This window comes from Staurois parvus, unplaced genomic scaffold, assembly GCF_062004578.1.
Source record: "Staurois parvus isolate SC_StPar_1 unplaced genomic scaffold, SC_StPar_1.0 ptg000282l, whole genome shotgun sequence".
Classification (NCBI taxonomy): domain Eukaryota; kingdom Metazoa; phylum Chordata; class Amphibia; order Anura; family Ranidae; genus Staurois; species Staurois parvus.
The window spans coordinates 14,830,837-14,857,172 of NW_028318078.1; the positions used below are offsets into that span (position 1 = coordinate 14,830,837).

Consider the following 26,336-nt stretch of genomic DNA (forward strand, 5'->3'; position numbering starts at 1 on the left):
CCCCAACTCCCATATATGCAAATGTAAACGCACATGGGTGAAAACAGTTTGCGACATATGTAACATATTGCCGCACACGATTGTGTTGCAGTTGTGTAGGGCACTTATTGCCAAGTACTGCATGCTGTACTTTTTCTCTAACACATGCGGTGTGAGGCAATCCACTGGCTCACACCACATGGCAACCGATACAACTTAACTGTCATGTCACATTTTAATAAAATGTTAAAAAAAAAAAAAAAATCGTGGCGCATCTGCACTGCAGTGATCCCACTGTTGTAACGCAGCGATTGGTGTGCATAGACCCTAAATCTCAAAGAATAAAAGCAATCTATTGTGCTAAGGCTTTTAAATTCCAGGATGTGACCTGCTTGAATGAACCACTAACCAAAACACAATACACCTAAATCACAGAAGTTTAATTTTGACAAGACTGTTGTCAGATAAAATACATTTATTTAATAAAGCAGCATGGTGCTTTGTAACCATTTCAGACTGGAGAGTATCACAGTAGCAAGATCAGTCCGACAGGAAACTGGCAATAAATATATGAAATAAACCTGACAAGATGGAAGCGTGACTTACGGCATAATGATGGATTATTCCTAAAAGAAATAAAATGACTGACAGATAATTCATTTAGTAAAAATTATTGTGGACATTGTTTTAAGTGCAGCAGTTGTATGCAATTAATACATCAGAATGGTTAATCATTCTGGGAATGACAGTCTATGTAAAATGTCAAAAAAAGTCTGAATTCTTATTTCTGAAGCTCCTTCATGCGGTTGAGAGCACTGCCAGCCTGGAACCACTCAATCTGTGTTTCATTGAAGGTGTGATTTAAGGAGATTGTCTCTTGGCTACCATTCTGATGGGTGATAACGCATTTGAGAGGCTGTGGAAGGGAGGGACAAAAAAAAAAAAAAAAGCAAAAAAAAGCAAAAATTATTATTGGCAAAATAAGGACTGGAACCAGAATGCTAGTGATAAAACAGACAAGTGTTTCTATAGATTTCCAAGGTACTCCCTGTACAGGATGAAATTTACTAGGGGAATATATATATATATATATATATATATATATATATATATATATATATAACCTAGTCCTATATTCCTATATCAACTGTACCAAAACAATCCTGTAAACCTCTTAAAAACATAGGCAGTAGGCTTGTAGATCTGCATGGAATTCTACCATAGGTCTACATGGCAGCTTCTACTTTTGTATGTACTGGGCAAGGATTGAACCGGTCAGGTTTTTATGGCAGTCTGCATCCCCATGAATCCCCATTTAGTGATAGCCATTTCTTCTGCATTTCCGGTCTAAAGATTAGGTCTGCTTTGAATGTTGCAAGAAAACGGCTGTTAAATGCGCTACGTATGATGTCTAGAGTAATGTTCAAGACGAGACCTACATGAACTAGACCTTAAAAGAGAAAGTAAAAAGGCAACTTTGTTTTGGATGAAATGAGTATTAAAATGCTCTACCAGTCCTACTGCTGTGCCCATGTTGGTGTATTAACCCTTACTATTTGTCTGGGAGATCACATCTCCATTTTAAAGAGGGCGTGCTCCAGACTTCTACCACCCCCCACCATTCTTGCTCATGTGGTTGATTGTTAGTCAGAGTTCATGCAATTTCCTTTCCTTCAATAACTGGTTGAAGGAAAGAATTTCTGATGTAAGATTTGCCTGTTGATGGGGGAATCTCTCCCGTTATGCTATTTTATTCTGACAACACTGTTCAACAGGTAAAAAGTTTTGGGCATAAAATTAGCTAATCTTACATAATTTTGGGGTGCTGAAAACGAAAATGACCCTAAAAAATGTTGATTGGCTCTAGTTTCCATGATATATTCACCCATCTAACGACGTAAGCCATTCAAAATTATGATGCAACTTCAGCTGCATATTGCGCAATTGATACTGGTGACCAATAGAAAATTGCATGTATACTGAGATGATGCAATATTAGCCTTTAATTGCATCACTTCACTGCATAAAAGCTGCAGTATCTGTAGCTGATTGTAGTTCGACAGTGTCTTTACATTTCGTTTTATGCTTATATAGGCTACTCAGTAATGCTTCGAACTTGTGTGAATAAAGCAGATAATTTCTGCTATATCTGCGGTGAAATAACTTTTATCTCACAAAAAAGGAGGATAACAGGAATGATTAAGAAAGCCTACAACTTGTATTTTGGCTGCAAGATAGGAGACCAGGACAGGAGCTGGGCATCACATATATGCTGCAATTCTTGTGGGACGGCACTGGAGCAATGGTTGAATGGAAAAAAGGCATCTATGCCTTTCGCTGTGCCAATGATTTGGAGAGAGCCAACAGATCACGTTAGTAATTGTTACTTTTGTATGGTGCCTCCAATTGTAAAAGGGCTAAATAAGAAGAAAAAGTTATCTGTGCACTATCCAAATATTCCATCGGCAATACGTCCAGTTCCTCATGGAGAGGGGCTACCAATTCCTAAAGCACCAGAATCCTTTGTGGTTGAGGCAAGTGAGGAAGAACCTGAAGCGTGTAGTCACGTGCAGTTGTAAGAGATAGCCCTTTCCTCGAATACAAGAGAAAAGCCAAGAGAAGCAAAACCGACACAAACTGAAGACAAAACTAGTGAGAATCCTAAGTATTAAAATGATTCAACTTAGCTTATGGCTATAATTTTTCTTGGTAATCCTATGCAATATATTATGCCATTTAGGCTTTGTTATGTAGTCAATATCACTTGCTTTATATTTGTGGAAAGACATCTATCTATATAATTATTGTGCATTATGTAGTCATTACGCCTATAGTAGAAAACTTTCCGTTTACAGAAAAACTAGAGCCAATTGACAAATTTCATTGTTATATTTGAACTCAGAATGTGAAATTCATTAAGAAATGGATCCTTTTGTTTCCAAAACTGGCAAAAAATAAAAAATTTGTTGAACAGTGCAACGGGAGGTTTCCCAGCCCTCAGAATACAATGACCACTGCTGCCAGCTATACCCGTGTGCAGTGATTGAGCTATTGAAGGACTTCAGTACAATCACCCTGTCAGGTTTTTTTGTTCAAATTCTGCAGAACCAGCCTGCCCAAAGATGGATTGAAATTCTGCAGAACCAGCCTGCCCAAAGATGGATTGAAATTTGGCAGATTTCTTCTCAACCACTTGAATTTCAATCCGTCTATTGGTAGCTTTAGAGGCATGTGGACTTCATAAAGAATCCTTTTACCAAAGTCTTGTATTTTTTTCCCCCTTGAATTAGACTAGGATTAGGTTACTAACTTTCATAGCAATGTCGATTACTGGGAGTCATGCAATTTGTTCCAATTCATTGCTTTGTTAACCCTTAAATATTTTAGAAATTAACTCTACAAGAACTGAAAAATGTACTAGATCAATTACTTTGCAAAAATGTCTGTTGTGCTCTCTTCCACATAATGTGACATAACTGTATCTGAAGGAGGATGGATAATGAAGCGATCCAAGATTTTCAGCAAGATTGTCAAATTAAACAATGTATCATTAAGTACTGATGCAGTCATAAAGGTGATGAAGACAAAGCTTTTTGAAGATTACCTTTCCTGGTGCCAGGTCCTTTAAACCAGCAAGTGTAATCTTGTCCTCAGGGTGAATCCTCTCATAGTCTGCTGGGTCAGAAAAGGTGAGAGGCAGAAGCCCTTGTTTCTTTAGGTTTGTTTCTAGAGGAAAAAAATAAAAATACAAATTGTAGCTTTATCTGTAATACAACCCCTGGCAAAAAAAGTATGGAATCGCCACTCTTGGAAAATGTTCAATTGTTTAATTGTGTAGAAAGCAAAAACAAACAATCACAGACATGCCTCAAAACTATTTTCATTTAACATCCCAACCTTCTAGCTTTACGAAACACTTAAAGGAAAAAAACAAAAACAAAAAAAAACAACAGCTTGATCTGCAAAAAACAGTTGCTGACTACAGAGGGGAAAAAAAATATGGAATCACTCAGTTCAGGAAAATATTATGGAATCACGGAGAGAAAATAAATAAATAAAAAGGGAAGATATACAAACAACTACAGAACACCACTAGTAGTTTGTTGCACCACCTCTGTCTTTTATAACAGCTTGAATTTAACTGCTGACAAACCGTATTCTTCATCAGTCCGGCTCCAATTTTCTCTTACTGCAGTTGCCAGATCAGCTTTGGAGGTTGGAGCTTTGTCAGACCATTTTAATTTCCACCATAGACTTTCAAATGGATTGCGGTCCAGACTATTTGCAATCCATACCATTGACATTATAGGTCTTTTAAAAGGGAAAGTTTTCACGGCTTTTGCCCTATGGCAAGATGCATTATCATCCTTTCAATTGATGGATACCAAACATCCTTTCAATTGATGGAAGAAAAAAAAAATGTCCAAAATCTCAATATAAACTTGTGCATTTATGGAAGCTTTAACGACTGTCATTTCCAGTTTCTGCCCATTAGTTCCTCATTTGGTTTGTTGTGCATTTACTGTTTTCAAAGCATATTGCTTTACGTTTCCTATCTTGATGCTTTGGTGTCTTCCTTGGTCACCAATACTCTTCCCTTTTACACCTTCCCATTTGATTTGGGTCTAAAATCTGGACCAAGATCTTTTGCAATATTCTGTGATGATTTACCTTCTTGAAGAAGTTTTATAATTCTCTCCTTTTTTTTTTTTTCAACAGACATCTCTCATGTCGGAGCCATGATTCATGTCAATCAGCTTGGTGCAACAGTTCAAGGTGTGCAAGCACTCAACTGCAGACTAATTAGCAGATTTAATCTGATGCAGATGTTAGTTTTAGAACCACAAAGTACATGGTGATTCCATAATATTTTCCTCAGAATCGAGTGATTCCATATTTTTCCCTCTTCTTGATCTACAAAAAAAAACAGTTACAACGGACTACAGTTTTATTTTTTTTTTTACGTGTTTCTTAAAGCCAGAAGGTTGGACTGTTAAATGAAAATAGTTGTGAGGCATGTCACATCGGCCAATCAGAGAAAGCCTTGTATTTGTTGAAAAAAAACAAGGCTTTCCTGAATGGCAGAAAAGCACTCAGTCCAACTCCAGAAGCAGTCAGGAAGTCACCTGTACGGCTTCTGAAAAGCAGCACCACTTTTCGCTAATTCTACTACAGTTCATTACAGCACATGCAGTGGCTGTTAAACAGAAAGCCAATCATCTTGGCCCAAACTAAAGTGACATTAAACCTCTCTAATTGGTAAAGCAGATGTCTGCACCAGCCTCAACATAAAGAGGCAAATAGATAGCACAGACAGCGTAGCGAAACTTTTTTTTTCCATAATTATGAAGATTTTAGGATGACAAATCATTAGTGCCAGTGAGCAGTTCCACTTTAAGGAACCATGTACTGCTTAGGAATACTTCTTCAGATTGAGGAATTGGTCATAAATTCACATCTTTATTAGTATTTTGACATTCCGTACAGTAAAGACTTGCTCCTAGACCATGGGTTTTATGCAGGCTACCTACAGATGGACTGGCAAAGTAAACTGCCTTCAAAGAGCACCTATTCAACCTAGCCCACTTTGAGAGACTCAATTTTTTTTGAGTGCTAAAAAAAAAAAAAAAAACAAACAAACACAACCCTGATCAAGGCACAGAGGGAAGAAAGCGGTGTCCTAAACTTTATTCCAAGATAACCACTGACCCTCCTGAGAATTTACCCCCCTTCCTGACCAGGCCATTTTTTGCATTACAGCACTGCGTTAGTTTAACTGACAATTAAGCAGTTATGCAACGGTGCGCCCAAATTAAATTTATGTCCCCCCACAAAATGAGCTTTCTTTCGGTGGTGTTTGATCACATGTTCGGTTTTTACATTTTGCACTATAAAAAATACAAAACATAATTTAGGCCTAAATGTATTCTGCTACGTGCAAAAATTAATTGGTTTACGCAAAAGTTATAGCGTTTACAAATGGAGATATAGATATATATATATATATATATATATATATATATATATATATCTCAGCGACTTATAGCGGGACTGCGGCAGGCATTCTGACACTGGGGGGAACTGTCACCAACATCCCCAGTGACACCAATACAGTGGATCAGTGCCAATAAAAACGCACTGACATTGTACTAAAGGCACTGGGCAGAAAGGGGTTAACATGTGGGGCGATCAAAGGGTTAACTGTGTGCAGTTTTACTAGGGGCTGTGTGTTAGTGCTTCACTGCTTGGCATGGCTGTACTGTGCACAGCCATACAAAGCAGTGTACACGAGATGACAGGGAGGAGAACTGTTGTTTACCAACAGTCTCCCCCCCCCCGTCGGAGATACACTGCAATCACTGGCCGGGACCCAGTGATTGACAGCCGCGGCTACAAATGGCGGCACGGGTAGGGAGCGCCGCGCACCCCCTACCCGGAAATGGATAAACACAATTTTGCGCACCCGTGCCACCCTGTAGCAGTATATCTGCTATAGGGCGGACGGGAAGTGATTACTATACCCGCTATCCATTTTTTTATTAATTTTATTTTAACAAACTGGCACAGCCATCAAAACAAAATTACAAAAATCCCACCCCCCACCCCCTTCCTTACAATAGTGCAATGCCTTCAGTTAAACATGCAGTGCAGGTGCCTCAACCATACCAAATATTATTTTCACATCGAACATACCCGGAGAACCACATGCAAGGTGACTATAAACAATGTATCTGAGCTAATTTCACGCAGATACCAAGAACCAACATAGTAGTCACAGAGGAGTGTTCACTGTGAGCACCTAGGCACCAACTCCTCCACCAATTCAAGAAGGCACATAGATCTAGTCTGCGGAAATTGCAATGTTGTCAACCAGAGACCGAGCCACCCCACTCCAAAAATCTTGAATCTTTGGACTGGACCAAAAAAATATGATCAAAGTCCGCTGAGAAAGACGTACAACGCCAGCAATCCGCCGAAGCGGAGGCATATATACGTGCCAGCCTAGCAGGCGTGTAGTATATCCTATGGACCAGTTTATATTGGATGAGTCTATCCCTGGCCCACACCAAGTTGTGGAAGGGACAGTCCCACATGTCATCCCAGTCATCTCCCTGTAAATCTGGGACCACAGCGATCCATTGCGCCCGACATTTCTCTAAAGACAGGTCTGGTAACAAAAAGCTCTTTATATACCACTGAAGGTTTTCTTAAGAGTATCAGAGCCAAGCAACTGCTCCAGCTCTGAGGATCTGGCAACTAGAGTCTTACCCCCAAACTGCGCTACGAAAGCATGATGGAGTTGAAGATATCTAAAAAAAATTCCAGTTGGAAAGGTGAAACCTGAGTTTAAGTTTGTCAAAGGAAAGAAGTTTATCATTCTTCAGTATATCCCTCAACTGCCTAATCCCCTTAGTAGCCCAAACTGCAGGATCAGGAATAGTGTTAAAATGCGTCAGAGGGGGATTAAATCATAGCGGGGAGGCAGGGGAGTATACAGTCCCATATGGTTGAAGAAGATGATTAACCTTATCCCACACTCCCAAGGTGACGTCCATGGAGCCTGTAATAGGGGCAGAAACATGGCAACCTCTGAAAAGCAAAATTTTGTAGCCCCTTGTACGAGCCCATTAATGCAACCTCCAGAAGAGTAGCAGCATCTTGGTCGCTACCTATTTTTATTTCTAACTTCAACTCAGTCACGCAGTTGCGGCCCAATTTGGCCTCCGGGAGGTGGCTCTGCAAATGTCCGCACTAGAGGCTGCTTTGTTGGTGAAAGAACACTCTAAGCTGGTATCTACATATCAGCTACCATTACCCCTCCAAACTCCCAAGATAGACAAACTTGAAGAGCAGTAGCAATCTGATCTCCCAACACTACAGGATGACTCATGGCCCAGAGGTGGTGGGGTCCCAAGTAGCCAGTGTTATTGCTGCATGGGATAAGGTCAGTTGAAATTCTTTCATTGGATTTATTACACTCCACTACGGTTATATACTATGGGGAGGCTGACACCTGCTCAGTGTCATAGGTTCTCTGCTGATGGGAATTTCTCATATTGTATGGGCCTCTCCTGAGGCTGCATCCTTCTGGTCTCCTATCACTAAAATTTATGGGGGGCAAATTAGCTTTGCCTAATATATGTAATCCTAAAAGGATTACTTGGCCACTTGGGGGGGGGGGGGGGGGGATTATATTGGTTAATGAATCCTTGCTACAGCACAAATTGGCTTATATTGCTAGAGGTTGTCCCCGTAAATTTGATAAAAGTTGGTCTACTTGGACCCCCTGTAGCTTATTTAACCATCACCCCTTAGGGGGCACCTTATGAGAAGGGAAGGGATAGAAGTGAGAAACATTTTTCTACTTAATTTTGTGCTATATGCCATCTTTGCCATCTTTACCAGTTAAGAAAATTTTTGTTGTATTGTAACAATGATGGGACTTCATTCGAATTTTGTTGCTTTTCTTGACTAAGCAATAGGATATTTGTCTATAGCCTGCATTTTATACCCATCATTGAATACCCCAATTACCTTTGTTTGTACTTTGTTCATTTGTAAAAAGAAAAAAAAAAAAAAACAAAAAACACACTGCACAGTGTGCTATGCACTGCAGATTGTGATTAAAATCCAGCAATCAGTGTCAATATATAGGGAATCCCTGTCTTGCCTTTGCATGGCGCTGAGCCTACTAAGGGTCCAGGATTTTGCCTGGAGTCAAAACTACAAACTTGTAATCACACCTAGAGGCCTGGGGACCACATCCAGCATTCTCTATCTGCGACATGTCCTGAACACCTCTGGGTAAAGAAACTACTTCCCCAGTTCTAGGTGCTGTCGACTGAGAAGTCTAATTGCCAATTACCCATGCCTAGGACATGCACCGTTGAAGTAGAGGAAACCACGTTCTGCCTAGTTCTACAGCATCCAAACTACTGTAGCGGTGCTTCTGGTACTTCCGTGAAGGTTGGTGTACGTCACTGCCACGGCATCTGATTGAATCTCTATTACATGACCTGACCTTCCAGTGGGACAGTCCAGTGCTGCAGAGACAGCCAAATTGCACCAGAGTTCAAGAATGTTTGAGAGATGGGATACTTCAAGACAAAAAAAAAAAAATATTAGGACTGCAACAAAAACATGCTCGGGACTCCTCCCCAGCCCATCAGGTTGGCACCAGTCCTGAGACTCCTCCAGAAAATGGGAAGGATTTCTAATACCAGAACTAGGATTTCTGAACCACCAGGCCAAATAACCTGGTCCTCAGCGCCAGTGTCAAACCCATCCAGGTACTCCAATGAAAATTGTCTCACTCCCAACCTATACAACATTTGGTTGTGGAATTCGACCAAAAATAAAAAGTAATTCGAAATCTTGCCTAAGGCTAGGTTCACACCTATGCAGTTTGCGTTTGATCAGTTTCTGCCGTGCTTTCTGCAGTGAGTTTTTGCACGAGTGATACTTTTTTTCCCTTTTGCTAGGCAGATTAAGAATGCAAAATGTATTAAAAACGAACTACATTCTTTTCTGCAGCGTCTCCACTGAAGTCCATAGAACCAAAAAATGCAACTTTTTTTGCATTTAAAAAAGTCCGACCCTTTCCAAAAAACGCACTGGTTGAAAACGTGGATATGTGAATGTGTCCCATAGGAAATAAGTGTTTTCCATTTTGCAGAAATGCACTACAGTCCATTTAACATTAAGTGTGAACCTAGACTAAAAAGGTGGATTTCCACCAGGTTCAAGACTAATTCAAAGCAGAGGGTCAGACGACTCCCAGACTGGAGAGCTCAAATCTGAAATTAGTTAGGCCAGACCATCTCCCACAGGATCTATAGTCAGAACTTAAAAAGAAAAAAAAAAAAAAAAGTTTGTTTGTTGATTTCTGAAGATTCAGGATGCATTTGGAGAGTCAAAGCCACGTTATTCAACACAGCCTGTGCTGACTGTTTGTTCAACAGGAGGGCATCCAAGTATCTCACAATGAAAATGTCACAAGAGCATAGTATGGTAATTCTGGTGTCAGAACCCGAGTTAAGACCCAAAGTATGGACAACAGGTTGAGGCAGGGCCTGAACTAGCAAGGTATGTACCACAAGCAAAGTGTAGAAAACAAAAAAAAAAATAAATTTTACATTTGTTCTTTTCCACTATAATCCCATTGAGATATTTTGACAACTTCCTAGAACCAGGGATAAATTCAAGCTAAAAACTCACCATGAATTCTTGCAAAGCTCTTTGTAATGATGGCTCTGCCACCTAAGTGTCGTGGTTCAAGGGCAGCATGCTCTCTGCTAGAGCCCTCTCCATAGTTCTCATCTCCAACTACCACCCATTTTATTCCATTTGCCTACAATAAATGGAGAGAAGAAACCAGAGTGAGTCATCCTTTGGAGCACTAGAGTACACATCAGCTGACAAGCTATTCTGCACCCAAACATATACTGTATGTAAAAATCTCACACAAAACGCTCCTTATACAAGTAAAAATACAAAATTTAAGTCCACTAAATTCTTCAAAATGGTAGCATAGTTTTATATTGTTTTTATCTAGTTAATTTTTAATTATGCAGGAATATTGTTACCCATGACCAAACTTTTAGATAAGATTACAATTTTCTTCAAGTGTATATGGTACAAATTCTCTCATCAATACAGCGGCTACAGATGTCATGGTAAAACTAACATTTGTTTTCAAAAGTTTGTAATGCTCAGAACCTTTAACATTTTTATTGTTTTTGTGCAATTTTTAATCATGTAGTGAGATGTGTGGGTTCCATTTACAAATTAATTACCGTATTTTTCGCTCCATAAAAGACACACACTAAGGCCTGTGCGTCTTATGGAGTGAATATGGAGTGGCCAGCCCACTATTTCCCCCCATGTTAGAGTACCAGGCCAGCCGCTCGGCTCTTCTCTGCAAACCTCCAGCGGTCCTACCCGTTCCTCAGTCCAACGGTGTTCAGTCTTCTCTCCCCGGCGCCAGCACGGGCACCCGGATGTGACAGCTTGTGGCTTCACAGCCGGGTGCCCACTGCGCATGCGTGAGAAGCGCTGCGCTTTGTGAATGGCCCCGTAGTCTGAAAAAACTGTCATGTGTCCCAGAAGATTACTAGGATGAAGGGGGAAGGACAACTTCGGGAAGTGGGAGCGGGTATCTGTCAAAGTTCAGGTACCCGCTCCCCAAAGTTCCACAGTCTCTGGTCATCCCCTGTACTGTGTCCGCAGTCCATTGGTCCAGAATATTTTTTTCTGGTTTTCCTCCTCTAAAATCTAGGTGCGTCTTATGGAGTGAAAAATACAGTAAAACAAGGTTTACATATGGAAACGTATACAACATGTAATTATTTTTATGTTCATCGTCCACGCTCCAAGTATCATAAAAGAGGTTAAGAAATTCAGACAATATATGTTCGAGATTAACAGGGACATACAGGATCAAAAATTGTGTGCCTTCCTCACTTTAACAGATTAAACTCCAATGACAGAAACATAACAGAGGTTTACTGCGGTTTTTGATGACCTCTATCATCTTAGTGCTCACTGGGACAAGATGCATGATATCTCCAAAAGCCACCCACAGCAAAAATCTAACATTCTAAAGCTGGCCATACACTGGTAAATCATGTTGGTATGTTCAATATTGCGAACAGTCTTCTCTGCGACGGTCGCTTAAAAGTACTTCAGAAATCAAATTTTCTTTTAACAAATTGATATTGGATTAAGTGGAATTTCCTGAAAGAAAGCCACATACATTGAAATGGCTGTGTTCTATATGGTGTAGATTTGTCAACACATCTCAAAAATGACAAGGCACAGTAGTAATACTGCAGCATCTTTTACAAAACGCAACAGCTAACACACGGAAACAGAGTACCAACGTGTTCCTGTGACACTGCCCTACTATAATACAGGACATTTCTAGTTCTTTATGTAGGATTGATCATGGAAAAAAACAACAACAAAAAAACAAAACCCGACAACCTTCAGCTTTGCAGTTTTCCTGGTCATAATATTCTGCTTATGCCCACAGTATTCCAAAAATGCATAAACACTAACTAGGCACAAAGAATGTTACCTTATAATAACGAGCAGTGTCAGGGATAGGTCCATACTCTTGGGTAGCACAATTCTTTACACAGTTTGCCTTGTTGTTTTCAATGTTGATAGCACCAATCAGCAGGTTGTTCGAAATGTTGTCCAGGTGACCCCTAAATTTCAGCCATGGCCCAGCAGCTGAAATATGATCTGTTGTGCACTTGCCCTTCACCTATAAAAAATAAATAAATATACAACAGAATCCGTCATGTGATTGTCAGTCACCAGCAATCTGTTCTGCCCCCCTAGAGCTCACTGGAGAGCAGAGCTGGGGAGGGGAGGGAGTGGCTGGCTAAGTCTGCCAGGAGCGCAGCTGAGAGGCTGAGTGTGCTGCCATTCCAGGCTTCTGGGTGCATCCTGATCAGAAGCCTGAAAAAAACCTGACCCTTAAGAACAGGTCACAGGAGTGCAGAACAAACTGCACTCCTGTGATCCATAGAAGTTTATCCAACAAAAGCTTTTAACTATACTTTTACTTATCTGTTGAAGCTTTTCATAAAGAACCCAGCATGTGTAAATTGCTACCCACACAAAGTGGATATTAACTCTACCTGGATGACAGTTTGCTAAACCAGCGTGTGTCAAAGTTGTGTTTTTCCCTTTTAGAAAATAGCATTTCCAACTTTTTTGCGTCTCATGACAGCAGATCTCTTCTAGCTTACTTACTATATACATGCACTGCAGTGACTGCTACAATCATTGCTCAAGACAGGCTTCCCAAATGGCAAAATATGCCTTTGCAATGAGCATTGCCACAGCAACTTCTAGTCTTCACTGCATGTGCATGTTGCAAAATGCCAGAATGACGATAGGTATTTAACAAAAGCTGTAGAAAAAAAAAAAAAAAAAAAAAAAAAAAGATAGAAAATGAATTATGACATTAAAACAAAATGATAAAGAGGGAGAGGTATATCCAGTGTGGTCCCTTGGCAGAGGCAAATTGTTTGATAGTTTTTTTTCATCATCTCCCCTTTTTTTCACCCCCCTTTCTGTTGCTCACATTATTTTGATCAATTGACATTGCTTGTTAAATATCTTCCAAATCCCTTGCTCAGTCTTAGAGATGGTCATAGCTTGACTGACAGATGGAAGACTCCTCATGGGCTCACCTATCTTCTGCCACTATATCCATATACAGCTGGTAAAATAAGCATTGAACATGTCACCATTTTTCTAGGTAAATATATTTCTAAACGTGCTATTGACATGAAAATTTTCATATGTAACAATCCATGCAATCCAAACAAAGAAAACAAAGATCCAGAATGAAGTTATGTGTAATAAAATGGAATGACACGGGGGGGGGGGGGGGGGGGGGGGGAAAAAGGATTTGAACACATGAAGAAAAGGGAGGTTCAAAAAAATGCATGGAAAGCCAAGAGACAGGCTGAAATTTATCAGTAATTAGAAAGCAATCCTGCCCCTTGGCAGTGCAAATTAATATCAACTAGTTCAGTCTGAACTGATGGCTTATAAAAAAAAAAAAAAAAAAAAAAGTGTCTCATTTACGAAGGTGTCACAAACATCTCATGATGGGTAACCGCACAGAGTTCTCTCAAGACCTTCGCAACCTTATTGTCGCAGAACACACTGATGGCATTGGTTACAGAAGGATTTCTAAACTTCTAAATGTTCCAGTAAGCACTGTTTGGGCCATAATCCAGAAATGGATAGAACATCATTTCACCATAAACCCGCCACGACCAGGTTCTCCTCGCAAGATTTCTGACAGAGGAGTGAAAAGAATTAACAGAAGAGCCGTCCAAGGGCCAAGGACCACTTGTGGAGAGCTTCAGAAAGACCTGGAATTAGCAGGTATAAGTGTTTCAAAGAAAAAAAAGTAATGCACTCAACCGCCATGGCCTGTATGCACGCTCACCATGCAAGACTCCATTGCTGAAGAAAAAGTATGTTGAAGCTAGATTAAAGTTTGCAGCCCAACATTTAGACAAACCTGTTAAATACTGGGAGTATATAGACTGGTCAGGAGACCAAAACTGAACTCTTTGAATGCCACAATACACACCATGTTTGGAGGTCAAATGGCACTGCACATCACCCCAAAACACACCATACCAACAGTGAAGTTTGGAGGTGGGAACATCATGGCGTGAGGCTGTTTTTCAGCATATGGTACTGGAAAACGTCAGATAATTGAAAGAAAGATGAAGGGAAAAAAATTTACCAAAACATTCGATAAAAATTTGCTGCCATCTACCAGGACGATGAAGATGAAACGAGGGTGGACATTTCAGCAAGACAATGATCCCAAACACAAAGCCAAGGAAACTCTCAATTGGTTTAAAAGAAAGAAAATAAAGCTAGAATGGCCCAGCCAATCACCTAAACTTGAATCCAATAGAAAATCTATGGAAAGAACTAAAGATCAGAGTTCACATAATAAGCACACGGAACCTTCAAGATTTGAAGACTGTGTGGAAGAATAGGCCAAAATCATACATGAGCAAAGCATGAGATTAGTTTCTCCTTACAGGAGGGTGTCTTGAAGCTGTCGTTACCAAAGGATTTTGTATGAAATATTAAATAAATTTCAGTTAGCGTGTTCAATACTTTTTCCTTGTGTCATTCCATTTTATTACACATCTTAATTTTTGAACTTGGTTTCTTTGTATGTATGGATTGCATGAGTTGTTACTGACATGTGGTGAAAATATCATGTCAATACCACCTTTAGAAATCTATTTACCTAGAAAAATGGTGGTGTGATCAATACTTGTTACCTGCTGTATCTATATCCAGATAGAGATTTATATAAAATGTATTATAGTTTTATAAACTATCCCCACTAACCTTGTGCTTACATACCCTTTCCATGTTTTAACATGAAGCCTTGCTCATTTGCTATAAACGGATCTGTTTTTGAACTATAGTAGTCAACATTATTTCCTTGTTTTCTGAAAAATTCAATACTTTTTTTTTTTTTCCCATTACTAAGAAAAACACAAACTGGTTAAAAGATATGAGAATTTAGTGACTAAATGTTTAAACCAACTATACCCCCTTCCTGTTTTCCTGAGTGTCCCTGTAACTGGGCAGAAAGAAGTTGAGAGCATAAAGACAGGCCTAAGGCAGAGGGTCATTTGCAGTTGAAGGAGTTCACCTTTCCACAAAAAAATAAAATGCAAATTTTTTTTATTTTCTTAAAATCGGAAAAAAAAAAAAAAATGTGCATTTAATATTTTTTTGTGTTAGGAGCTTCTAAAGCATTGCACCAGTGATCAGCAGATTGCTGATGTCATGCGGGTTCCCTGCAGACCGGTCATTGTATCAGCTTGCCCTTACATCCCTGTCGGGGATCGCCGCGCCGCTGGGCTCGGCGCAGTGCACCGCCCTGTGCAGGGACGCGGGCGCCGGGACCTGGCCGACCACGGCAACCAAGTTCGCGCATGCGCAGTAGAGACCGCGGGCACGCGCCTGGCACCAATGACAGCACAGGGCGGGATATTTAAACGGCCCTGAGCTGTCATTCAGTGCCTTCTGGTCTCTTTGTATCCTGTGAACCTGTTAAAGTAAGTTACTTAATCTTAGTACATTGGTTTTAAAATGTAATATTTTTAATGATATTACTTTTTAACCAGAGTGGTTTTAATTTATATGTTTGACGCATTTGATGTATTTTGCCTTTATCTGTACATTCCTATTGGAGTGCTATAATCGCTGTAAAAAGTCGATGCACCTTAGTATTTTCTAGTTTAATATATTTTTTAATATTGTTTCACCACGCTGTTCTTGTTACAATGGGGCATTAAGTATGTTCCATGTGTAATTTCAGCTAATCCACTTGCCCCGTGTTGATTTAGGAATGCAGTATCTTGTTCCCACTAAGATTACTGCTGAACCAACACTTGTATGTCCATAATGTGTTTTGGCTTCTTAAAAATGGCCGCCGCGAACGCTAGTGCGCATGCGCGACCGCTACTGCGCATGCGCGAACCGGCAATAACGGCGGCGCCGCATTGCGGTGTATTTTGGCGCTTTTTTATGTATAAAAACACTCCTTTTACCACTGGCACAGTCCCTCTGATGATGTGTACTCACACGATACGCGTTAGGGAAGTGCCAAGCTATTTATATCCTGTGTACATGTACCTCTGGTCTGGCCGTTTATGAGCAGCTGAACCGTTGTTAGTAAGTTCTTTTCTGATTATTTACCTACTTTAATAAACGATATCACACTATTTGAGGCCTTTTTCCACGGGCTCTTTATTTCTGGGGAGCCTGTAATTCTGAAGGTCCTGGGGCTGTGCTTAGCAAAGGACACATCTGCAAGTGACATCCCTGGATCCATGACACAGCTCCTCCTGGAACGGATGACATCTAGTGGTCGCCCTATAGATGACATCTCCTGGATACAGTGGCTGAGCACCAGGGGCAGGTCTTAAATGCTCCATGCGCTTTAATATGCGCTATCTGGTTAGTGCATTATTTGGCTATTATCATTTCTGAAAGTCACTACTTTTGGTTCTTTACATATTGGAGACTGTATGCATTTTCAGCACATCTGATGAACTTACACTGACATTTTACTGATCCACTATCATATGTGGTCTATCATATGTTTAATCGCTATTTGGGTTGGCGCTGCACTCTCATTCTTTATCAATTACTTTGGAGGTTCCCGAGGTGCCTTTTTGTGCAAGCAGCTACCGTACTTACACCTATACACTGCGCTCGATTTTATATATAGATTTTATATATAAGTTTATTTTATAAGTTACTGACCCGGATTGTGCCCTGACTTTGCTGCTTTCTCCTGTTCTTGACCCTTGCTTGCCTGACCTCTCCCCTGAATGCCCGCTATTGGATCTGACCTGCTGTTGCTGACCTGGCGTGACCCGACTATTCTTTTCCCGCTGCTCTGTACCGCACCGTCCCCATAGTTACCGACCAGGCTTGTCTGACCTTGCACTTGCTCAGCCATCCATCCATCCATCCCTCTCAACGGGGTCTCCAGACCTCCTCATACCTGGCTCTCTCCCGTGGGAGCCCCTGGCGAATACCCCTACCACTGACGGGTGTCCCCAGTAGTCACGACCTGGTCCCGGGGTACTCCAAGTCCATCCCCACCATCAGGGGCTCTGGTGAACAAGTACTCTGGGGCTTAGACTCCGTACGCTGGGAACGACCGATCAGTGGAGTGCTAGTGGTACCGCCAGGCGGTCCCTTACAATCCCATACGAGAAAGCCAATATTTGTGACAGGAAGAATCAGTGAACTACCACCATGGTAATTCACTGAGGACTACAAGTTGACTGTCACTAAGGCGGTTAGGACTTGTAGTCCATTAATTCACAGAGGACTGTGAATGAACAACGTGACCGTGTGGGCAGAGCCCCGTTTTTGAAAAGTGACAGCTAGTATGGGGAACGTCTACCCGTACTTCTGTTATAGGGAGAGGGGGCAGCACGGGGCGGCTGCAGGATTAGGAATAGGTTCCACCCTAAAAGCAGGTGTAACATGTTCCTAAAAGGTGAACTTTTGCTTTAAAAATCAACTTCATACACATTTGATGAGAAACAGGAAAAAAAAAAAAACCAGGACAACACAACTAGTTTTTTTTCACCTTTATGAGGATCTGCATATTTTCTAAGTCCTTTCCATTCCACTTGTCAAAAGGCTCCAAAAGCTGCAGGCGCTGGCTGGTGGGACTCACATCAACTCGTTCAGAACTCCCATCCTTTGGTGGGTACTGGTAAGTGTCCTGACCAGGGTCGAAGTTCTGAGGAAGAAAAGTTATCCGTATAAAAAATGCAGTTTACTAAAAGCACACAAAGCATGACAGGTTCTTTTGAAGGAGCCCCAACGTCACCTCTGCACTCTGTTTAAAGTGGTTCCAAAGCCATGACATTTTTACCTTCATGCATTCCCTGTATGATGGTTAAAAAAAAAAAAAAAGTGTCCCAATAGCTGTATTGCCCTTTTAAATACTCTGTGCCCATCTGCAGCGGCTCCCTCCTCTCTCCACTCTCCCTGGCTTTACTGAGATAGCAGAATGAGCCAATGGATCCCGCTGTCAAATCAAATCCTGTGAGCAGAGAGCAGGGGCAAAGCAGTGCTGTGTGTCTTTGGATGCACACAGCCTGACTTGGTAGAGAACCCACACATCTGCTCCCATAGAAAGCGCTTGCTTTCTATGCAGACACAGAAGAGGAGGAAGAGAAGAACACCAGCAGGGGAACCCAGAAAAGGAAATTCTTTACAATCACTTTAACATGACTGAACACAGACCGAGTGCCTGGGACAGTCACCACACAGTCAGAGGAAAGGTAAGCCCAAGACATATGAGGGGATGGGGGAGGAGGGTCAGCGGGTTCCCAGCATTGTAAAAAGGTGTAAAACGATAAATCACCTGGTTGCTCTAGAGTTTGTTTACATGTCAGTGTTGCCTCTGATGTAAGGATTATGTCAGCTGCAGTAAAAACAAATAAAAAGCAGTATTTTGTTTCAGGAAAGGTCTTTTGACAGCACATCCTGTGCTGTGAGATAGTTATTTTTTGGACAAAGCTAATAACACATCTCCTCCAACCCCCCCCCCCCCACCACCAGGCCATTTTTTGCATTATGGCGCTGCATTATTTTAACTGAGAAAATGCACAGTCGACCGGCAAAATTTACATCCTTTTTTCCTCCCCATGAATAGAGCTTTCGGTGGTATTTGATAAAAAAAAAAAAAAAAAAAAAAAAAAAGAATTTTGAGAGGGGAAAAAAAAAAAAAAAAAAAAAATCCCACAATATTTTTTAACACAAAAAGAGCCTCCTGCGCTGCCACTATACCACAAAGAAAACAACCCTGAACCCCAGAACCAGGAATGGCTGCTAGCACCCAAATATAATACCAAATAGTGGAAAACAACGGGACAAGGGTGATGCTGCGCTAATCCTATATAAGGTGTATATAAACTACATAACACTAACAAAACAAAAACAAAATAATAAATGGATCAGTGGAAATGAAAACAAAATGAGTCAACAGATCCGTGATCATAAATATATCAACATACATGTAGAAATATAAGCACCCAACTGAAAAATGGTGAAAAAACAAGCAGAGGTGCTGCGCTACTCTTATTTATATAGTGTGAACAAATCCAAGCATAAATGAAATATAACCATCAAATAACACATAAGGACGTAATGCCCAATGTGCGGGTAATAAGGGAAGTGTAACAAAAAAATAAGTGTACAAATGACCCAATATAAATGTACAACAAATTGTGCCACAAAAATGTGAACACACACAATAGTGTAGAGTCCAAAATAACTATTGTTTACATACAGTTCTCTCCCACAGTGACATCACAGAAACATCAGGCAATATCTCCTAAATGGCAAATACTTTTAAAGCCACCTACTTGTAAGTCATTTTATAGTACTTTGCATGGCGCAGTTTTGGTAGTAAAAACTCTTCTGGGCTTTAAGAACAGGATAATTGGGCACAGTTGGCATTTAAAACCCAAAGCTGGGTGATTAAAAACAAGGATGACTGCAAATATAAAGTGAAGCTTTAGCATATCAAACCATTTAGGGTAAGGTCACATCAGCAAGCCCCACTGAACGCTGGGAGGCAGTGCTGAACTCTATGCAGAGCACGGTCTCTTTCACAGAATTTTATTAGGCGGTCAGGAGTAACATTTCAGTACAGTTTATATTCGCCATATTGGTGTTGCAAGCAGCACTTTTTCCAGCACACACCACCACTTCACCGTTGAGTTAACGGACACTGTAGGAAATCCAGCAAGGTGCAAACATCTGGTATTAATAAGCCCTAAGAAATTAACACTCACAGATTTTGGCAGCTCATCTGCATCTGGTGGCTCCAGCTTAAACTTCTTTCCATCAGCACCAGTAAGAAAGTCTTTTTCTGGGTCAAATTTTAAGGTTCCAGCAATTGACAAAGCTGTGACTATCTGCAAATACAAAAAAGTGAGTTATGTACAATAAATGCTACATCTAGTTAAAAAGGAATAAAGATGAACAAACTGGCATAAGTAGCTTTCACGCAATAGAAGAATATGTGGATATACAGCGTGGCACCTCCTTTTGGCTTTGACAGGCTTTTTGACAGTTAATTAACCTGTTAAAAGCGGAGCTCTAGCAAAAACACCCAAATGCACCTTTTTACTTGCCAACACATTTTTAATAGTGCTCAGCCAGTCTTGTGACCCATGTATCTCAGCCAGAAAGCATAACCAGGTCAGTACCATCACTCTATTGAACTTAAATACACATAAGACAGCAAACTGCCTCAGTCTGCATTGGGACAAAGAAGCAGAACAATGGAGAAGCTCACCACTGTTCCCTCCTCCTGCAAGTGTGTTCTAACTGTTGTCCGACAGTAGCAAGCAAAGAAATCAAGCCTTGGTTTTTTTTTTTTTTACCAAATCAGGGATAACATTTCACCTCTTGCTTAGATACCACTGCTAGCAATGTGCATTATTCCCCTTCTCAAAGGGCATGGACAGGCCCAGGGTCTGTGTGTCCCTCATCAGTAACACCAACAAGATTGTTTCAGCATTAAATTGTGGCGCAGGAAGGATAGTGAAAACATTGAAAACAACCAAAATGGTATTGAGGCTACACAGTGCATATGCAGGAAAATGGGATTTTTGCACGCTCTTTTGGGGTATCCCACCACTTGCAGGATTAGAACATTTTTTTTTATGTAGGCCAGTCCAGGATAACCCCTCCCACAACAAGCAATACCAAGAGCATACTCAAAACACAAAAGGGGCTGGGCTTCATGCCCCTGAATTGACTCCCAGAAAAGGATTTTATGGTGAGTACAAAAATCCTCTGTCCATTGGGGTGCACAAAAAGCCAAACGTTTGGCATGTCTAGAGGCAGTCTAAGGATTGGGCAAAAGCAGATGGCTTAACAGGCCTAGAATGAACAGAACTAGGGACTGTCTTCATCTTAAAAGAGGAACACCTGATGGTGGTACTGGAAGATAGATGAATAGACTATTTTATATTTCTCACACACAAAGATAGATTTGTAGAATAGCTCGATCCATCTCACAGCCATATACACTATCTATACCTCACACAAACACATCTAAATCAATGTCACACACACCAAATCGGCCATAACATTATGACCACTGACAGGTAGTGAATAATATGGATTATCTTGTTACAATGACATCTGATTGTGTTGAAAGCAGGGAAAAAAAAAAAAAAAAAAAAAAAAAGTTGCATGGGCAAGTGTTAATAATGTAATGTAATATTTGAGCAACTCTGATGAGGGCCAAAATTGTAGCAGCTAGATGACTGGGTCAGAGCATCATCAAAACTGCAGCTCTTGTGGAATCTTCTTGGTCTGCAGGGGTCAGGACCTACCAAAAGTGGTCCAAAAGGAGGAAAACTGAACTGGCAAGACAGTCATGGGCAGCTAAGACTCTCTGATGCATGTGGGGAGTGATGGATGGCCTGTGTAGTCCAATCCAATAGAAGAGCTACTGTAGTTCAAATTGCTGAAAAAGTTTATGCTGGTTCCAATTGAAGGGTGTCAGAACACACAGTGAATCACAGTTTTCTGTGTATGGGGCTGTGCAGCAACAGACTGGTCATGGTGCCAAGCCTAATCAATATTATGTAGTTTGTCATAATGTTAGACAGAACAGTGTATGTATATACTTTAAGTTATTTCATATTTAAAAAAACTGGGAGGTAATGTTTCAAGCAAGTTAGGTAGGGAGAATATATATATATATATATATATATATATATATATATATATACATACACACACACACACACACATATACATACATACATACATACATACATATATACACACACACACACACACACACACACACACACACACATATATACACACACATACACACACACACACACACACACACACACACACATATATACATACATACACACACACACACACACATATATATACATACATACACACACACACACAATTTCTCAGTCACAACAGTCAATCCATAACAGAAGTCCATTTACTTTGGCTAAAGCAGATATGGCAACTACCGTATCTTAAATTTAATAGTGAAATTCTAAACAAACGCAAAGTAACATACCTCTGGAGATGTAACAAAGGCATGAGTCTCAGGGTTGGCATCATTCCTTCCAGTGAAGTTTCTGTTGTATGAAGTCACAATCGTGTTTTTCTCTCCCTTTTTAATGTCTTGTCTATACAGAACACATGCATAAAGTCAGTTGTACCTCTGCATGTGTGTACTGATTACACTATGATGTAAACTAATATCAAAAAGCTTTAAATCCAAATCAGAGTCTAAATTTTAAAGATGCCACTCTTTTGCGAATATTCAGGGATTTTTATATGGATAACCAGATAAAACAAAAAATAAAAAAAAACAAAAAAAACCAAAAAGGAAAATCAACCACAATAAAAATGGACTTTGGCTCAACCTCCTCCACTTCTTATCCCTTCATGTAATGGAAACGTAAAAACTAACACCTCTCAAAAAAGATATGTTAATTCCCAACATATGCTGCTATACATTTTTTTTATTTTCTTAAATTTCTGCTCATTAACACAAAGAAAAAAAAAACGTTACAAGCTTCACCCATCATGTGCCCAAAAAGGTTACAAATATTAATTATATTGTCAAAATATATATTTAAAGGAAGTGGACAGGCTGTTTAGCAATTACATTCAAGTGTATGAATTTGAGCGAAAGTCTGATTTTATTGTGATTTTTGATCTCAGGCTTTATTTTAATGGCTTCCACTCATTATTTGACCTGGTAAGAGATGTCCTTTTAGGTTTTGGGATAACCAGATAACAGCAGTATACATGGCATTTTGTTTTTCCTATTCATTTAAAATCCAACATACCTGTCCCATTGACCAATACAGGGTCCACAAGCATTTGCAAGTACTACACCACCAACATTACGGAGGACATCAGCCTGGTCAAAAGGAAAGGAAAATGCAGTATTTTTTTTCTGCTCAAAATCAAACTGAAAAGTAGTAGATCAATTAACATGGACATGCTGGGCATTACAGCATGTAAAATTTACATGGTATAGGACCCCACTTCCCACAGCATTATTACATTGCTGCTGCTCAGTAAAGTACTCCTGTTTATAGCAGTTTGGATAGGTTTCAAATAACACCACCATACTAAAAGTTGCAGGCTAAAATGTTGATTTAAGGCTTTCAGGCTTCATTTACATATACAAGTGGTTCCCAACAATATAAACTTGGTCAGCTACTGTCACAAACAGCAAATCAAAGCCATTCCCATTTCTGAATTACAGTATGGCATAAACATGCTTTTTTCGGGGACCCATAAGGATTATTCAGTAAAGATGCACAAATAGTATGTTTGGCACAATTGTAGGATTGGCGGATGTGGAGATTGTGATAAACCGCCTGCCTCTCCACCCTGGCCAGAGGAAGACTTATTCACTGAAAAAATACAAGGCTTCTCCAGAATTGCAGAGATATGCCAAGACTGAATCTTTATATATGGCAGTAAAAGGAGAAGTCCCTCTTACTATTGCCAAAACACAGCACCACTTACTGTATGTAGCCAAAACCTTTACAGTCCGATACAGCAGCCAGACTGTTCTGGCACATAACCAAACTACTTAAAGTGAAATTAAACCTGGAATTTCTAAATTTCCTATGAACTTGACTGTACATGAACTGCACTGGCTTTGGATTTTGTTTTCCCATACTATTTGGGTTTTCAAACTTGCCATTAATTACTTATATGTAACAAGTGTCAAAAGTCATCTGTACAAATTCAAAATCTGCACTACTAGAATGTCAGACAACCAGCACTTACATAACCGTCTCTTTCGATGGTGGCTCTGATTTGCTCAGAACCTGGAGTGATTGTAAACTTGGATTTGCACTTCAGACCATGCGCAAGAGCCTGCTTTGCTACAGCTGCTGCCCGACCCATATCTTCATAACTGGAATTTGTACAGCTGCCAATAAGACCTGAAATTCAAGAAGCAAGTTAATACTATTTTGCATTACAAATAAGCCCCCCCTCCAAGAAAAAAAAAAAAAAAAAAAAAAAAAAAAAAAAGTTTAAACCAGTTTCCTTGCAAACTAACCAACTCTGATATCCAAAGGCCATCCCTTCTGCTCTGCAACAGCTCCCACCTGAGATACAGGTGTTGCCAGATCAGGGGTGAAAGGTCCATTGATGTGTGGCTTCAGCTGTTGGAAGCAAGGAATAATTAGGTGTCATTCACATGTACATACTGTTCCGTACGCTCGTATAAAGGGCCATCTTTACCTGCACAGGTGTTCTGTGCAGCCATCCCAAACATATCAACAGGCAAACAGCCACACAGATCACCAAGCGCATCGAGTGTACATCTGTGCAGGACAGTCACAGATCAGAGCGCAGACTGATCAGTGCACTGGTCCCACATGGATGTACACTCAGGGATGCGCCTGCAGATTCAGCCAGATCCAAGCTAAGGTTCACTTGTCATCGGAAGAAAACAAAAAAAACCTGAAAAACAAAGTGGAAGCTTGTTACGAGTTCTACAGGTTCATCCATCTGTATTTACCTCATCCAGGTTAAGTTCAATCAGCTGATCATATTCACACCCTTCATCTGGTACCAAGTTACTCCTGAACTCCTCTGCCAAAGATGCAATTCCTGAAACACAGAAAATGAATCAACATTTCAGATTTAGATCAAAATTTGTCCTTCCTGGAAAGAATTTGTAAATCTCAGGAGAATAATCAACCTAGAGACCAGACCAGTTGGTAATGCCATCTGATTTTGTCCTTCCTCAGCTGATGGCTGAACAGCCAAAGATGAAGCAGCAGACTTATGAGCTCATCTTTTCCACTCTGCTCTATTCCTGTTCCTTAACATGACAAGGCTGCTTCGCTTTCTCCCAATGTAAGGTGATAAAAAGGGGCAGATGGCAAGTCATAACTAACCGCTTTCCCACCGCCCCGTAGCAGAAATACTGCTACAGGGCGGCAGGGGTTGCGCAAAATCACGTGTATATAAAAACACATGTGATTTTGCATGTCCAGATTAAGGGGGTGCGTACGTGAGCCGCACATCCGCCACCATGTTGATCACCGGGTCCCAGCCGGCAATCACCGTGAATATATTGCTCTGCATAGCAGAGTAATACAAAGCAATGTGCTTACACAGTAAACTGCACACGCAGTTAACCCTTTGATTGCCACAGATGTTAACCCCTTTCTGCTCAGTGTCATTAGTACAGTGTCAGTGCTTTTTATTAGCACTGATCACTGTACTGGTGTCACTGGGGATGTCAGTGACAATTAGTTCCCCCAGAGTGTCAGAATGCCTGCCGCAGTCCCTCTAAAAAAAGTCACTGATTGTCACCATTATTAGTATATAAAAAAAAAAAAGGAAAATAAAAAATTCCAATATCTATACCGCCATTTGTGGATACTAACTTTCACGTAAACCCAATTTACACGTATTGGGATTTTTTTTTTTTTTTTTTTTTTAAACAAAGATATGTAGCAGAATACATTAACCTAAATTTATGACTAAAATGTGTTTTTAATTTTTCCTTCCTGGACATGTTTAATGGAAAAAAGTCAAAAATATTGTTCTCAAAATTGTTGGGTTTTTTATAGCGCAAAAAAAAAAAAAAAAAAAAACCCAAACTGCAGAGGCAATCAAATACCACCGAAAAAAAAACTATTCGTGAGAAAAAAAAGGAAAACAAAATTTAATTTGGGTGCAGCGTTGCATGACCGTGCAATTGTCAGTTAAAGTAATGCAGCGCCGAGAGTAAATCCTCTGGCGAGCAAGTGGTTAAGGTATGTATTTTTTTTTTTTTTTTTTTTTTAATTGGTATAGCTTTATAAACTTATGCAGGCAGTTCAGCATCAAGCTTCTATTCTTTGACAGTCTTCTGTAAAGCATGGCTGAAAACCACTACCATGACTGTTAAATTAATACACAAAAACTAGAAGCAGTCACAAGATGTGAGTTTCTCAGTCTGGTATAAGCAATATACACGTAAGCGCAGATGAGTCAGGGAATGTGTCATTGCACATCCATGAAAATGCAAACGTAATGGGCCTTTTCTCAGGCAGTATGGTATCATGATAAACCATGTAAATAATGTGCACTGAAAGCCAAAATCTGTATACCTATTAAAAGGTAAAATTATATATATATATTTTTTTTTTTTTTTTTTTTATTAATAATAATAATAATAATAATAAACCTTTTGGCTTTAGAACCTCTAAACAAACAGTCAC

The 26,336-nt window shown here is 40.1% G+C and overlaps 1 protein-coding gene across 1 annotated transcript in view; it reads right to left on the reverse strand.

The window, feature by feature from the left end:
• Positions 1-398: 398 nt before the first annotated feature.
• ACO2 (aconitase 2) overlaps positions 399-26,336 on the reverse strand; it is a 52,209-nt gene continuing 26,271 nt past the window's right edge. The window contains exons 7-17 of the mRNA XM_089681976.1: positions 24,641-24,732; positions 24,176-24,281; positions 23,899-24,056; positions 22,941-23,014; positions 22,160-22,271; positions 19,884-20,006; positions 17,663-17,818; positions 12,059-12,250; positions 10,198-10,330; positions 3,584-3,705; positions 399-895 (exon numbers count right to left, since the gene is read on the reverse strand). Of these exons, the coding sequence (XP_089538102.1) occupies positions 761-895; positions 3,584-3,705; positions 10,198-10,330; positions 12,059-12,250; positions 17,663-17,818; positions 19,884-20,006; positions 22,160-22,271; positions 22,941-23,014; positions 23,899-24,056; positions 24,176-24,281; positions 24,641-24,732 (1,403 nt within the window). The 3' untranslated portion in view covers positions 399-760. The remainder of the gene's footprint in view (positions 896-3,583; positions 3,706-10,197; positions 10,331-12,058; positions 12,251-17,662; positions 17,819-19,883; positions 20,007-22,159; positions 22,272-22,940; positions 23,015-23,898; positions 24,057-24,175; positions 24,282-24,640; positions 24,733-26,336) is intronic.